General features: G+C 35.7%; 1 protein-coding gene across 10 annotated transcripts; it reads right to left on the bottom strand.

The window, feature by feature from the left end:
- Positions 1–2203: 2203 nt before the first annotated feature.
- LOC130746532 (protein SAWADEE HOMEODOMAIN HOMOLOG 2-like) lies at positions 2204–11697 on the bottom strand. 10 transcript variants are annotated; one of them, XM_057599181.1, is made up of 15 exons: positions 11371–11697; positions 11004–11064; positions 10765–10867; positions 10594–10659; positions 10392–10457; positions 10229–10300; positions 9705–10158; positions 8434–8519; positions 8275–8320; positions 8042–8201; positions 5228–5303; positions 5086–5137; positions 4076–4219; positions 3823–3942; positions 2204–2759 (listed from the first exon to the last, which is right to left on the bottom strand). In XM_057599181.1, the coding sequence occupies exons 7-15, from the start codon at positions 9756–9758 to the stop codon at positions 2568–2570; spliced, it is 930 nt and encodes a 309-aa protein (XP_057455164.1). In that variant the 5' UTR covers positions 9759–10158; positions 10229–10300; positions 10392–10457; positions 10594–10659; positions 10765–10867; positions 11004–11064; positions 11371–11697; the 3' UTR covers positions 2204–2567. The 10 variants fall into 10 exon arrangements, with proteins under 10 accessions (XP_057455164.1, XP_057455160.1, XP_057455161.1 ...); XM_057599177.1 differs by having other exon boundaries at positions 9705–9899; positions 10023–10300; positions 10407–10457; XM_057599178.1 differs by having other exon boundaries at positions 10407–10457.
- Positions 11698–12701: the final 1004 nt, after the last annotated feature.

Here is a 12701-nt window from a genome sequence, read left to right as displayed (position 1 = left end):
ATGTAACTCAACTTAATTAAATAAAAAAAATTATATTTTCTCACATTTAAGAAATCTGATTGGTTGACGGTGTAAAAAACTTTACACTGTCGGTACATCAAGTATTTTCTTTTGTTTCTTTAACTCAGGTGTCACAATTCTAAAGTTCAATAAATTGAAAGCATTGTTTTTTTTTTGCACGTATGAAAGCATTGTTATACTTTATATGTTTGAATGTTTTATTTAAAATTAATATAAGGGTCATTGTATTATTTTTAGTTTTAAAGTATTTTTGAGATGAAATAAAATATAAAAAACAATCTACTATTATAAATAAAATATTTATAATAATTATATATAAATTTTTACTTTTTGAGATTCACATCGCAACACCGCAACAGCAACACCTACAATTGCGATCACAACCGCAATTCATAACCCTAGGTTAGACGTCAGGTGTGAGCAGTTAAATTTAGGCTTAACCTTGCCCAGGCTCTACAAAAGTCCTAGCTCCGCCACTGATAACCACATATCTAATTTCATATATAACACTGCAAGTTTAATATTTGATTGAGCATAAAAAATGAACTATGGGGCTAAGCCCCTCCATGTAACAAAAAAAAACGAACTCAACACTGGTTGCTTTTTTATTTTATTTTATTTTTTCTGTCTAGTTTTTCTTGGGTCTCGGCACTATGACTCTTGTAGGTTCTTGATTGTTTGAGTTTTTGGTTGCTCGATTAGTTGGGTCTATGTTCGGTAGGTGTCGTGCGGCCATTCAATCGCTGTTTTTTCGACTTGAACAAGGTCCTTGCTAGTGGGTAGGCGTTTGGTTATTTTGTGGGTGTTCGTTCAGGTAGTTTGGGAGGTTTTTGTCAGCTTTTGTTGACTACGTCATTGTACCCATGTTGAGAGGGGATGTTTCTCAACACTCTATTATTATATATATTTCTCTTTCGAAAAAAAATAAACTCAACAAAATATTTTACAAAAACTATCGTATTATAAATATTATATTTGCACTAAGTTTATAGAAAAAGGGCTAATATGTAAAACACACATAGTGGTGGTGACGATGACAGTGGAGGGTGGTAGAGGCGGTGGTAGTGGTGGAGGGTTGTGGTAGGGGTGGAGAGTATTTTGGTGATGGTAGTGGCGGTGGCGACGACGAAAGTGGTTTTGAAAGGAGATGGTGATGATGGTGTTGGTGGTTGCAGTGGTGGTGGTGGTGGAGGGTGGTGGTGGAAATGATGGTAGTAGTTATAGCGATGAAGGCAACGACGATGGTGACAGTGTTGGAGGGTGATGTTGGAGGTGGTGGAGTTGGTGGTAGCGTGGTAGTAAATTAAATATTTTCAAGTTGCCTATACACCACACGATGGATAAGCCTATACAACACAATAGTGGGCACCAAACAATGAATAAGTTTGTAATGTATTGTATAAACTAATACTATTATACCTAATACGACGTACCAAATAAACCCTTAAGAGAGTTAGTTTGAATATGTAGACGGTAAACTTTCAACTCGTTCTTTCACTTCTCGTTTCCAAAAGGAAAAGGAATATGTTCATACTGCAATTCCACTATTGATAAAAAAAATACTGCAATTTCACAAATATTGAGAGAGATAGAACCAAAAGAGAGAAAAATGAAAAATATTTAGGGTGATGTGATAGAAAAAAGAATGAAGAAATATAAGAAGAATGTGAAAGTGGAAATGAGATTGAATTGAAAGACAAAGTGAATGCATTTTTTTTTTGGAAACGAAAATACGATTCTGCCCCTTTTCAAATGGCACCATTGTGATTTGTGAAGCAATAGCAACAAGCACAGTCATAAGCCAGTTCAATTCATTGTTCTGTATTCATTGATCCTCTCTTAAAAATGTTGGCAACTGGAATGAAAAATCCCAACGGGAAATATGGATTAAATATGGAGACAATTTCAGAACGAGAAGTTAAGAGGACTGTATCTGAACAAGAAACTTTTTTATGGAATCACTGATTCAATATATAAGGTTAAAAGTTAAAAAGCATGTGTTAAACCTCAGGCAACAAAAATGATACATGCATCATAATACTTAAGCTAACTGCTATCTTCTCTCCATTTGATTGACCATCATTTGTGGAATAGAACTTCTAAAAAAAAATGAAATAAAATTTTGGTCCCAGTAGTTTTACTGAGTAAAAAAAAAAATTTACTAAGTAAAAAAGACCGCATATTCATGTGATAAGTTCAATAGTCTTTTTGTAAGGAAGGCTTGAAATAAAAATCAAGGCCTCAGTTCAAAAAACCAACCTCAATGGTCTCCATAGAAAGAAAAATAAATACTTCATCCCACGTTTGACTAGTCTGGCAAACGTTTGGTTTCCCCAGTTCCCTTATTAATAAAACAAAACTCCACGAAAAACTCAACAAACGGCAACGGCAGCAACAAAACTTCATCCCAATCTCAAGTTTGGTTTCCCTAGTTCCCTCATCAATTGTTACTAACTAATAAATAAAAGTATAAAAATGAGAGAATAACTGCAATTTTTCAAGTTTTAATAAAAAAACCCCACTTTAAAGTTTGTTTTAGGCATCATTTAGTATTGGACTGGCCCTGAGAATGGGATGATGGTGGAATTTCCAGGTTGAACATCAGTTGTTTCAGCTTTCTTTGGATCCATGACACTCTTCTGCTGATCCACATGTGCTGAATCACCCACAGCATGAAGCTGCTGTAGTCTGTAATCAGTTTCAGGCCTGCGACAAATCTTCCTAAGCGGCACAATTTCCTGGCAAAATCACAAGATGGGTGTATCAACAACATGAATCGATTGAGTCATCTTTAACAGAAGTAATACGGTTATATGTCGATGTCTCTCTTTTACATTAAAATTTAAAACAAATTGATAGATATTATAAAATAAGTGATTCTGCCTCTTTTCAAATGGCACCATTGTGAAGCAACAGCAACAAGCACAGTCATAAGCTAGTTCAGTTCATTGTTCTGCAGTCATTCTGTATTCATTGATCCTCTCATAAAAATGTTGGCAACTTGAATGAAAAGTTCCAACGGGAAATAGGGATTTAATATGAGACAATTTCAGAACGAGAAGTTAAGAGGACTGTACCTGAACAAGAAACTTTTTTAAGGAATCACTGATTCAATATATAAGGTTAAAAGTTAAAAAGCATGTGTTAAACCTCAGGAACCAAAGATGATACGTGCATCATAATACTTAAGCTAACTGCTATCTTCTCTCCATATGATTGACCATCATTTGTGGAATAGAACTTCTAAAAAAAAATCAAATAAAATTCTGGTCCCAGTAGTTTCCATCCATTGGGTATGTTAACTCCAATATTAGATTTTAACATAAACTTGTTATTTGAAAAATTTATGCTTAAAACATTTATAAAATTTAAGAACGGTTCTATCTAACATGAGAGAATCCATTCCCCATTCATTGAAGTTTTGGTTCCTTTAGTTTTTTCTTGTCTTCGATATTGTTCCTCATATTTTCAATTATTTGAGTTATGGTCCATAAGTTAGAGACAAATACCTCAGTAAGTGGAAACTATAGGGACCAATCCTATCTGAAAAACAGAACAATACCTCTGAGAAACTAAAACCCAAAGAATGAAAATAGGGAATAATACCTTAAGGATGGAGACCAAAATCCAAATAAGTGGAAAATAAAAGGAATGATATCCAAAAATAAAAAACTATAGGGACCAAAACTGAAGTGATTGAAAACTATAGGGACTAAAATTTTAATTGAAACAAAAAATGATGTGACTTAATCCAATCATGAAAGAAGAAAAAAAATCCCATAAGACAATATTAGTTAATACCTCTGACTGATCATGATCATAGCGAACCAAAAATCTACAACGACAGCCTCTTACATCATGCCTCCGTCTTTCAGAATCACGGACACGGGCATCAAAGTAAAGAGCTTGCTCATTACGTTCCTGTGATGTCAAAAACCAAAACTTGTAAAATGATAGGAAAAGGTAAATGTCACAAAAAATAATATATATCATTCGAGATAATTTTCAATGATTGAATTAACTTTTCATGACATCTAGCTACAGATACTCCAACCTGAAAACAGAGTATAAGATCTCCAGGGAGGACTGCAACACATTCTGATGATAAACAGGGTAGAGAGCGTGTCCGAACATTCCTTCGAACATTAACCCACTCATCTTCTTGAGGTCCAAAAGCAGCAAACTGTACCAGCACTTCCTGAGGCATGGAGAAAGAAATTACGATTACTTGATCTATAAAGGCAGAACACTGAACAAATTAAGATGAAATGCACAACAATTCATAATTCCAACAAATGATTTGATGACAAAACTGAAGCTAACAACAGCACCATTAATGAGATACCTGGAAACTGACTACCAAATCAATTTAATTTATTACTAAAGTCCTCCGCAAACATCCCAGAAAACTACTGATGTTAAGAAAAAATATATCATTCACTGGGTGTTTATATCTACTTCGCTGTGGTACGTAGATTAAATACTTCCCAGGTTCTCATCGCATCACCTGGTTTTGGTGATAAGAGACTTCGCCGAAGTTGTTCACAATAGTAGAGACTTCATTTTATTTGTTTACAATGGTGGCCAGTAGGAGGAGGAGGAGGCTCTAGATACCAACTTCAGCTCTTCAGAATAATTGGAATTGCTTGAGAGCATTCCTTTACGCCTTTATGACTTTATATTTAAGAACTAGTGTTAAATTCTGGTTACAAATCAAACTCCTAATAAAAGATTACTCCTAAATTGTAGGATAATGTATAACGATATTATATACAATAACTAATACTATTAATTATATGTAGTATTATTAACACTAGTACAAGCATAAGCCCGCTAACATTAAGACTAATAGCCCCTAAAATATTCTAACAAGTTTGCTAGGGTTGAACCACTAGAAACATTCTATCTAATAACTTAACATGGTAAGGGAATAGATAGATGTAAAATCATAGGATTAGCAATGCAATATTTTAGGGGCAAAGGACAACTGAAAACCATGTAAAAAAATCTCATTAATTCCTTCACCAAAACTTAAGAATGGAAATAATCTCATCTTAAGATTACCGGATCACTGGACTCCAAATATCTGTGTGATAGAAAGTTAGCCACATCGTACCTAACAAACATAAGAAATAAAGTCAGGCCCATGGATATAAAATAATTAAGAAGACAAATAAACAACAGAATATAAAGAGCAAATATTGACCATGCTCCATCCCTTGCAGATTTAGCTTCAAATTCCATAACTGAATTTTCTGGAGCAACTTCTGCTGTGGCTGGAACTGAGTAGAACAAAATGAAAATAGTGTATGTGAGTAATGAAAAAAGGAATCACCAGAGCATAAAAACATAACAACCTTAGTCTATAATGAAGACAATCCATAGTGATAGTAGGACGGTAGGACCTTTTTGTGATTACAAGTCTTATTTATTGACTATTGAAGATATAGGCAGCATTGTACTCCCACAAAATGGACGATTGAAAGCAGCATACAATAAATCTTTCAGCCCACACCATAACAGAAAAATCAGTTGTTACAACATATATTAACATCTTCTTGAGAAACAGTATAACGGTGCACTAACAAATCATAGCAACATGATGTGTACTGAGATATGCAATTTGGAGGTAAGCTTTTAATTTGATCTCATTGACAGCCTATGATGAATCTCTAGACAAGTCAACGTGCTTAAAATAACACTTAAGTATGATCATATGATGACATATGTACCAAATCTATATCAGGTTCCAGTCTATTAGAAAGCTTCCAATAATTCTATGGAGGAAGAAGGGCCTCAATATGTCGTTACTAGAAATAACAGATAGCAGCAGTAACCCTTTAGTTAGCTACAGTACATCTGTAGTTGGTTATAAGTTAATTATGAAGAGGGATTGAGGACATGGATTGTTTGAAGGGCGAAAAAGAGGAGAGGCCAGGTCTCTCAAATATCTCGAGAGGGAAAATTGTACATCTACATCCCATATTATTCTCAATCTCTGTTCTTCTCTCTTAAACCAATCCAGAGACTGACAAAATTACACCATTGAACTCAATTCTGGTCCAGTTCTATTAGGTATGGTTTGGTAACGGAACCGGACAAGAGTCACAAGACAGAACAGAATGGAACATAACATAACAGGATTGAACACGACAATAATGTTATGTGTATTGTGTTTGGTAAATACAACACAGACAGAACAGAACGATAAAATTAGTTACATATATACCCCTACCATAATAGTATCACTATCAATAGTGTAACAGTGTAATGAGATCACTGTGCAATAGACTAAGAAGCAATGATTATAAAAAGAATTTGATCATAAGACTGAATCGATCATACAATTACAAAGTATTGATTTTTGTTTTTGTTTTCACATTGAAATGAACGAAAAAAACACTGAATCATGTAAACAGTGAAGGGGTTCAGTTTCATCTCAAAAACATGACAAACATGGAACGGAACTCCTATGTCCCGTTCTGTTCCCTTCCCACATGTCTACCAAACGCTACCTTAATGTCACGCTAATTTGGATACCATGCAGTACTTGGAAAATGTGATACATTATACATAACTTGCATTGTCATTCTTCTACAACCAAATTATATTCAGAGTTCAGACAGAAAGAGTTTTGGAATCTCAGTCATGTATGACTGAAGCATAAAAGTATACTGTAGAGTGTAGACATGTGACTACCAAAGTAAGTCCTACATATTGTTTCACACAAGCAACTGGAAGAACACTGAGAAACTTCCTTTGATGGAAGACTTCACATGAAGAAAATCATCACCAATTACCCATTTGTCAACAGATAAAAAGGTAACAGGAAATCTGCTAAGTGCTGTACACAAAGGTAAAGTACATAAAAATGGCCTTTTGTATGAGGGGTGGTTCTAAAATTGATCATGCACCTAATTATACTGATAAGCAATATCTGATATGCACAGTCAGTCACTTAAGACTGAATTATTCGCAGCATTGCACAATTATACAACATTTGTACTCCTACATGTCACAAGATTTTAGATCTAGTAATGCATAATAAATATTAAACTTGGAACAGGAGCATGAAATTCATATCCAACAACACATCTTATGGCAGTAGAAAATGAGGAAAATTCTCAGAGCAACAGTGTAGAAGAATAAGTGCAAGTTTTGCTTCAGCAAAAATCTAAAATGCCAGTTAGTAGTTGACGCTACTACAAAATAACATGAAACTAAAAAGATTGACTTAGAGAGTAGATTGCACAGAATTAATGTCTTATGTTCAAAAACAATATTATAAATGGTGTTAGAATTTGAAATTCAGCAGCTACTAAGACCGTGCCATATATTTAACTGTAGCACCCAGCAGAGTTCAACAAAATTCCAAACTATGGCCATAAAATTGGTATGTTCACAGAAATACATGGAAGATCGAGTTGGGAATCAATGTGTTGTTCGATTCATATGTATATTCTAGTTTAAGAATTTTGGCATTTCAGGCAAGAATATGATCAACATATTTTGCTTTCAAATCCTCAAACATTGGTTTTGTAGTATTGGCAAGTAGGACACAAAACCACTGGGCTTAAAATCCTGAATGATTTGGCCCCCATTTTCCACTGATCTTGTTGAAGGAAAAAATCAATGATAATGCAAAAACAAGATATTACATAGAATTGCGATAGACAAGGCTAATGGAAACAGAAAGCTTTCTATAAAATATAATTTATTACTTTTTGAACTTCCCCGTGCACACTACAATACAAAGTCATACTAGAAACATCACGCAATAAAGCAAAAGACATCGAGTCCTATAAACTAAATAGATCTGCAAAATTAGCATAACCAACTAAGATAAATCAGTCATCCAAGTCATTAACACTGTGATGGGCATGAGCTTTGTAGGAAGCATAACAAAATTTCAAAAGAAATTTTAGCACAACATTAAGTAACCAGAACTAACAAATAAGAGTGAATATGGATTCAATCAAAATGAATAAAATTTAAAACCTAAGAACCAGCAACATTCTACCTGAACCTGGAGCAGCAAGAGTTGGAGCAGCTATTGGTTGAGACATATTCCTGACTGGGGCTGAATCATCCCGAGGCATAGCTGTGATATTTAAATTTCCAGGAGTCTTCCTTGATTTTGACCTTATCGCAAACCTTTTATTTTGAAACCAATTCCAAACCTACAATGAAGAGGAAAACTAAGAAATTGAAGGCAGAGAGATTCCCTATCATTATAAAATATAGTACTCATACTTGCTTCATCTGCACTGTAATCTTGCCTTTACGATCAGGTGATTCACTGCATGAATAAAGCACAAATTCAGTCCCACTTTTCAGGAGCATACTAAATACTACTCAAAGTCTGGTACTCATTAAAATTCTAAAAAATAGTATATGGGCACTGCAGCACACCTGAACTTCTCTGCAAGAACTTCAAGAACATCACGTGCTGGCATTGCATTGTTGTGCTCATGAAGAATAGCTTCCATTTCTGCCACCTATATAGACAAACAATAGTTTTTGGAACAAAATCTTTCATCGGACTAATGGAATCTAGCCTTCTATAATATTCTATCATAGAATGCTATTTCATATTGCATCATAAATCTATTTAATCAATCATCAAAAAGAGGGTAGGGACCAGGAGTCCAGCACAATGTAATCTCACAAGATAAGAGAAATACAGGGAAATGGTCTCAAACAGGGTTCTGCAAGAACTCCCACACAAACTCAGTAACATGTCTTCCAATGTACTTTATAACCAAAACTCATTCACCCGTTAAGAAACAACATGCTCTCTCATTGCATAAAGTTTGCAAGATCTAAAATGTAAAAGAACTGTAGAAAGTTGGATGATAAAAAAACACATCTAGGAGACCAATCATCAGCACCAATGACTCAAACAAGTGAGCAGAAAGTGTGGAGAAGAAAATAGACGCAGAACACGGACATTAACGCAACATGGTATGACAAACACTGAGCTAAAGACATACAACAATGGGGAAAAAGGTAGCCAATTCACTATGATCAATAATACGAAGAGTAGCTTCTCAATGCTTATAGCCTAATCCCGATATACCCAGATCTTAAGGCTGGGATCAAGATTTATCTATGACCTACATAGAGCTACAGACATAAATCAATCGGGGAAAGCAAGTAGAAAATTCACCATGATCAACCAAGATCCCACGGAGATAGACACTTAACGCTCATATTTTAATCCCACTACACCCAAATTCTAAGGCTGGGAACAAAACTTACCGAACGATAGCTACTACTGAGGTTTGTACATCACAGCAATTTCATACCACTTGATTAGTCACAAAGTGATACAGCAATCACTTTCCCTCATTTAACATCCAATGTAAGAGCCCTAACTTGATGCATATATTATTATCAGCATCTAGCATTGGCTATGCCAACACAAATGTAATATCCAATATCCAAAATACAAATCTATTGCAAAAAATGAATTAAAAAAAATCCAGCGAAAAATTTGAGTTTCCCAAAATCATGCAACTTGGAAGGAGACCCAGTTGATTAAATCAGTGAAAGATTCAAACTTTAACATGAAAATGTGCACCCATTATACAAAACACGAGATATTAAAAGAAGATGAAAAAAACACGAAAATCATCAGAAGTTGAAATTTGGAGTGAGAATCCAATGGAATAGATGAATACCTCGTTCTGGGTGAAGCGGAAGGCGGGGCCTCCATTACTAGGAGGACGACCCATGAAGAAAGGAAGGAAGGGATCCCAGAGAAACAGGAGAGGAAGCGAGAGAGAATGTGTGGTATTTGGAAGAGAAAGGGAGTGCAAAGCAAAGAGGCAGTGTTTGGATTGAGAGAAAGTTTCAAACTTAAATACTTGGTTGTGCTGCGAAGAGAATAGGGTGAGCGACAAAGTGAAGCCAGGTGACCGGAGGTACAAGTAAGATTTTGATGATAAATAATAAAAATTAGGCTTAATTGCATTTTTTTGGGCTCAGATATTCATTACCGACAGCAGCGATGACTACTCTTCTCACTGCAAGTGCTCGCACAGAGCCATAAATGCTTGGCTATAATATACTCCATTCCCATTGGTTACTCAAAAAAATTGTGATTTGGATCTCTCCCATTAAAAATATAAGTACCTACAATGTATGATAGATTCTTGAAGAAAAAGTAGACAAAACAATAGAACTAGATAAGAGACCAACACACCTGGAAGGAAAGATGTTGAAGGGCTCTAAAGTTGTTTCCATCTGGAGGAATTCCATGAGCAAAGTGACTGCACTGATACCAGCAAACAAAGAACAATTAAATGTCATCAATATGATCAGTTTATAAGTGGTACAAAGCTAATAAATGTAGCGAGAAAAATTACCGGGATAAGACTTACTGCGTAATCACTTCCAATTGGGATCTGGTTAGGCTGATGTAGACCAACAAGCTGCAGAAAGTAAAAAGTTTATAGCGTAAGTGTAGAGTATCATGTCAATATTTCCTCACTTGGTCATATGAAGTACATAGGGTAATCATTTGTTTTATTCATATTAGAAATAAATGCAAGAGGAACGATTTCAGACCTTATGGTAGTTTTCCTTCCCCGCCTCGGTTCAACCCTTTACCAACAAACATCCATCGTCCGGTACCTAATTGAAAGAGATTATAGGAATAAAAAAGAAAGAGTGAAAAAGACAGTGATGAAATGTAAAAGATGAGTAATGCTTAAAAGAGAAGAGAGTGGTGAATTGCACCTTTGTGGTTTTCACAAAATGGTCAAGGCACTTCAAGATATCGATCACATTGGTCTCAAAATGACTGTTACACCTACATGACAAACTGATGTAGACCAAAAACCTGTAGAAAGTAAAAGGTTTATAGTGTAAGTGTAGAGTATAATGTCAATATTGCCTCACTTGGTCATATGAAGTATATAGGGTAATAATTTCTTTTCTTCAAATAAGAGAGAAATGCAACAGGAACGAAGTCAGACCTTATGGGTGTTTTCCTTCCCCGCCTCGAATCAGTGGTGGTTTTTCCTTATCACAAAGCCTCTAACAAAATTATACACACAAATACAATACCATACATTAACTCCCCAGAGCAACCCAAAAGGGATAAATAATTATCAAAGCCAAGCCACAGAACTAGCATGACAATGCAAGTATAAAACATGAGAAGGAGGGATAGAGAGTAAAATAAAATCATACATTTAGCAAAAGTCTAGCTTGTGTCGGATTCGATACAACATTAAAACAAGAAGTGTATACACGAAAACCATAGCTTTATTGTAAACAACTTGGAAAAGAAAGGGAACAATAAATCTAACAAAGCAATGTTTAGAATCCCACAATCAATACCTAGTACATCAAATGTCAAGACCCATCATCACCAAGTTGCCGCATTCTTTCTCGTTCTCGACATCCCACAAATCGAAGCCACCGTCAAGACCCATCATCGCCACCCAACATTGCCATAGAACCCGCCATTGGAGCTTCTCCGGTGGCAGAACGAGAGATTGCGTGATGCCCAAGAACGGCTCCAAAGTAAGGGTGAAGCAGAAACTCACCACGAACCACCATAAAGGAAGAAAAAGTTTTGATTTTTAACGAAGAGTGCTGATCTCTCTGCCTCTCTGCTCTGCCGTCTGCCCTACACCCGTAGAGAGAGAAGAAGATTTTTCAAACCCAAACATAATTGAAAAATGGAAATTATTAAATCTTGTATATTTTAAAAAAATAAAGAAATACGAAATATAAGTTATATTAATTAATAAATCTTTTTCTCAATTTTAAATGACTATGCCAAATACATACACCAAACTAACGAGTGGTTGATTCAAGTAATACATGTTTGATTCTCCTTAAGCAATATTTCGTGTTCGAGTCTTGTGAATGGAAAAACTTTCGCTGGAAGAGTTAGTCTCACCATGATGTGGATGTTCCCGACTCGAACAAAATTGTCTTTGATAGAGGATTCTTGATACTTGTCTTAAGAAAAAATACATTGACAAAAAATGCAAAGACATTATCATTTAAAATTTAAACTAAGATGAAAAGTGATTTAATTTTTTTAGATTATAATATTTGTTATTAATATTAAGGGTTTAACTTTATGTCGCGCGTGCGACCCTTTGGTGGATTTGGAGAGCTCAGAATCTTAGGGTGTTTGAGAACCTTTTGCTGTCGGATCAGGCAATGGCTGTGCACATCACTGCTATGGCGACAGATATTGGTCACATGTTCTCTACTCATGTTTCAGAGCCATCCTAGGAGCGGTGGGTTAGGTGGTGTTCGATGCTAGAGAATTTCGTTGTTGTCAAGTTGATGGCAGCGTTCTGGGGACCCCTAGTCGTGGAGGCTATGGCGGGTGCCTGCGGAGCTTTGAGGGAGGTTGGCTGCTAGGTTTCTTTGGTTTTCAGCCTACTTCAGATATCCTTTTTCTGGAACTCTTGGCTATTTTTCATGGTTTAACCATGGCTTGGGAGCTGGGTTACCGAATTGTCGAATGCCAATCTGATTCTCTTCACGCGGTTAGCTTGGTTTTGGCTCCTCCGGTAGCTCACCACTTGTATGCTTCACTGCTATGGGATATCAAGGACCTCTTGGAGCGATCTTGGAGAGTGAAGCTAGTCCTTACTCTTAGGGAGGGAAATATGTGTGCCGATCTTCTTGCCAAGCATGGGGCCAAT

Source organism: Lotus japonicus, chromosome 3, assembly GCF_012489685.1.
Source record: "Lotus japonicus ecotype B-129 chromosome 3, LjGifu_v1.2".
NCBI lineage: Eukaryota > Viridiplantae > Streptophyta > Magnoliopsida > Fabales > Fabaceae > Lotus > Lotus japonicus.
Note: the sequence above shows the minus strand (reverse complement) of the source record. Positions and strands in the feature narration are given on the sequence as shown.